Source organism: Panthera tigris, chromosome C1 (assembly GCF_018350195.1).
Source record: "Panthera tigris isolate Pti1 chromosome C1, P.tigris_Pti1_mat1.1, whole genome shotgun sequence".
NCBI lineage: Eukaryota > Metazoa > Chordata > Mammalia > Carnivora > Felidae > Panthera > Panthera tigris.
The window spans coordinates 186,351,623-186,355,471 of NC_056667.1; the positions used below are offsets into that span (position 1 = coordinate 186,351,623).

At 55.5% G+C, this 3,849-nt stretch overlaps 1 protein-coding gene across 1 annotated transcript; it reads left to right on the forward strand.

Annotated features, from left to right (window-relative positions):
- The first annotated feature begins 209 nt into the window (after nt 1-209).
- FZD7 (frizzled class receptor 7) lies at nt 210-3,360 on the forward strand. Its single transcript, XM_042995079.1, has one exon. The coding sequence runs from the start codon at nt 401-403 to the stop codon at nt 2,123-2,125; it is 1,725 nt and encodes a 574-aa protein (XP_042851013.1). The 5' UTR covers nt 210-400; the 3' UTR covers nt 2,126-3,360.
- The last annotated feature ends 489 nt before the right edge of the window (nt 3,361-3,849 follow it).

Genomic DNA, 3,849 nt, shown 5'->3' on the forward strand with positions numbered 1-3,849 from the left:
CTTGGTGTGGGGGGGCGCGTGCGTTACTGTGCGCTGTGGGTCGAGAGACTTGAGCGAAGTTTGAAGGGTAACCGGAGACGCTTGTTGCTCCTCGCCGCAGAAAAAGCCACACCGTTACGTCGCGGCGGGAGAAGGCCGCCCCCCTTGGCGCCCCCGGCCCAGGCAGACGAGTTTGGGCTCCCCGCGACTGATTGAGTGCTGGGCGGAGACGGCTGCGGCGCCCACGCGGCGCGGGCACCCCAGCTGCAGCGCCCTCAGCTCCGCGCCGCCCACGGCCCGGCCCCGGCGCCGGGAGGACTCTCATGAGCCGGGCGCGGCCGCGCCTCCCCAGATCCAAGCCTCTCTCGGCTGCCTCGTCGCGCTCCTCCGGCTGAGAGCGCCGCTGCACCCGTGGCCGGCGATGCGGGGCCCCGGCGCGGCCGCGTCGCGCTCGCCCCTGGGCCTGTGCACTCTAGTGCTTGCGCTGCTGGGCGCGCTGCCCGCCGGTGCCGGGGCGCAGCCTTACCACGGCGAGAAGGGCATCTCGGTACCGGACCACGGCTTCTGCCAGCCCATCTCCATCCCTCTATGCACGGACATTGCCTACAACCAGACCATCCTGCCCAACCTGCTAGGCCACACGAATCAAGAGGACGCGGGCCTCGAGGTACACCAGTTCTACCCGCTGGTGAAGGTGCAGTGTTCTCCCGAGTTGCGCTTCTTCCTGTGCTCTATGTACGCACCCGTGTGCACGGTGCTTGATCAGGCCATCCCGCCGTGCCGTTCTCTGTGCGAGCGTGCCCGCCAGGGCTGCGAAGCGCTCATGAACAAGTTCGGCTTCCAGTGGCCAGAGAGGCTGCGCTGCGAGAACTTCCCGGTGCACGGCGCCGGCGAGATCTGCGTGGGCCAGAACACGTCGGACGGCTCCGGGGGCCCAGGTGGCGGCCCCACAGCCTACCCCACCGCGCCCTACATGCCGGACTTGCCCTTCACCGCGCTGCCCCCGGGGGCCGCTGACGGCAGGGGCCGTTCTGCCTTCCCCTTCTCGTGCCCCCGCCAGCTCAAGGTGCCCCCCTACCTGGGCTACCGCTTCCTGGGCGAGCGCGACTGCGGCGCCCCGTGCGAGCCGGGCCGTGCCAACGGCCTAATGTACTTTAAGGAAGAGGAGAGGCGCTTTGCCCGTCTCTGGGTGGGCGTGTGGTCGGTGCTGTGCTGCGCCTCGACGCTCTTCACCGTGCTCACCTATTTAGTGGACATGAGGCGCTTCAGCTATCCCGAGCGGCCCATCATCTTTCTGTCGGGCTGCTACTTCATGGTGGCCGTGGCGCACGTGGCCGGCTTCCTGCTGGAGGACCGCGCGGTGTGCGTGGAGCGCTTCTCAGAAGACGGCTACCGCACGGTGGCGCAGGGCACCAAGAAGGAGGGTTGCACTATCCTCTTCATGGTGCTGTACTTCTTCGGCATGGCCAGTTCCATCTGGTGGGTCATCCTGTCGCTCACTTGGTTCCTGGCAGCTGGCATGAAGTGGGGCCATGAGGCCATTGAAGCCAACTCTCAGTATTTCCACCTGGCCGCGTGGGCCGTGCCCGCTGTCAAGACCATCACCATCTTGGCCATGGGCCAGGTGGATGGGGACTTGCTCAGTGGGGTTTGCTACGTGGGCCTGTCCAGCGTGGATGCGCTGCGAGGCTTCGTGTTGGCGCCTCTGTTCGTCTACCTCTTCATTGGCACGTCCTTCCTGCTGGCCGGCTTCGTGTCGCTCTTCCGCATCCGCACCATCATGAAGCACGACGGAACCAAGACCGAGAAACTGGAGAAGCTCATGGTGCGCATCGGCGTCTTCAGCGTGCTTTACACTGTGCCGGCGACCATCGTCCTGGCCTGCTACTTCTATGAGCAGGCCTTCCGCGAACACTGGGAGCGCACCTGGCTCCTGCAGACTTGCAAGAGCTACGCGGTGCCCTGCCCGCCTGGCCATTTCCCGCCCATGAGCCCTGACTTCACTGTCTTCATGATCAAGTACCTGATGACCATGATCGTGGGCATCACCACTGGCTTCTGGATCTGGTCCGGCAAGACTCTGCAGTCGTGGCGCCGCTTCTATCACAGACTCAGCCACAGCAGCAAGGGGGAGACTGCGGTATGAGCCCCGGCCCCTCCCCCACCCTCCCTTCCCCCATCTCCTCCGAGGGGGAGAGGCACGGGAAGGAGACAACTGCTGGGGTGGGGGGTGTCTGTAACCTCCTTGCCCTCCAAGGAGAAGGGACCTGGAAGAGAGATGAGATATGTAGATTTGGGACGAGGGGTGTGTTTGGATAAGGAGGTCTGGGTGGAAAAACGGTTTGAATGAAAAGACTTCCGGCAAAGACTTGCAGGATGATGATCATGATGATGATGATAACGATGATGTTAATCACGTACGGTATGGGCCGACCGGGGTCTATCAAGATTGAACCCAGCAGAGATTGCTCTGAGTTCTTCCCGGCTCCAGGGCTGAACTGGGACTGTGAGCGGTTCCCCTGCTGCAAGACAAGTGGCCTGTCCTCACTCCTGTGAGGCCCGGGTGAAAGGTACAGCTCTGTCTGCGGCGGCGGCTTTGTTGGGAAAAGGGAGGACTCCCTGCGGTGTCCTTGTCAAGCGGTGGTCAAACCATAATCTCCTTTCACTGGGGCCAAACTGGAGCCCAGATGGGTTAATTTCCAGGGTCAGACATTACAGGCTCTCCTCCTCTGGCCCCTCCCGCCTGTTTTTCCTCTCCTACGCCTTTCAAGTTCTTGTAAAATAAGCATTTGGAAGTCTTGAGAGGCTTGCCTCCTCGAATCCTAATGTGAGGATGCAAAGAAATGAAGATAACATTTCGAGATGAGGCAAAGGAGACGAGTAGTAGGTATTTCTGCTACTTTTTTATTTCCTGCAGAAGGCAGAAGGAAGAAAGAAGGGTGTTTTATTTGGTTTAATACTCTGAAAAGAAGTAATGACTTGTTGCTTTTCAAAACAGGAGTGCATTTTTCCCCTTGTCTTTGTTGTAAGAGACAAAAGAGGAAACAAAAGTGTCTCCCTGTGGAAAGGCATAACTGTGAAGACAGCAACTTTTATAGGCAAAGTAGCACAAATCAGAGGTTTCCTTTTGGATGTTAATTTGGCTGAGATAAACATTCCTTTTTAAGGAAAAGTGAAGGGCAGTGTGCTCCCATACCCCAATCAGGCAGAGGTTCTGACTCGGCTAAAGGAAAATGCAAGGGGTTTTGTTGTATTTGTTTTAAATAAATTTAATTCAGAACACATGATCCTGTCTACAGGCTCTGTTAAAATGTTCAGGGAAATCTCTCCCTTTATTTTTTTTTTCCTTCCTATAAACCTACATTTAGGTTTTCTATTTTCTTCCAATTTGAATCCTTCAAGATAAAAGGAAAAGAATAATACCCTCAGCCTCCATAATAAAGAAGTTAAAAAAAATTTTTTTAAGTAAAGAACCATTTTTGTCCTGTTTTCTGAGTTCCATAAATCCGTTTATAAAACATCATGTGTATGCTGACCCTGTTTTTGTGTGGCTGGGTGGGGAGGTGACCTACAGAAATGATAATGAATGAAGCGAACAATTCAAACCATGGGTCCCATTTTTAAGGAAAGTCATTAAAAGAAGGTAAACTTCAAAGTAATTCTGGAGTTCTTTGAAATGTGTTGCATGACTTAAATTTATTAATCTTAAATCATGTACTTTTTTTTCTATAATAGAACTCTGATTCTTTTGCATAATGCTCTAAAGCTGAGCAGAGAATCATGGGAGCTAACCTTTACTCCACCTTTGACACCACCCTCCAATCTTGCAACACTATCCTATTTCTCAAAACAAGTTTTAAAATGCTCTTT

What these genes read in the sequence shown, in the direction of transcription:
- FZD7 (XM_042995079.1), top strand. Translation starts at nt 401, where the DNA reads ATGCGGGGCCCCGGCGCGGCCGCGTCGCGCTCGCCCCTGGGCCTGTGC.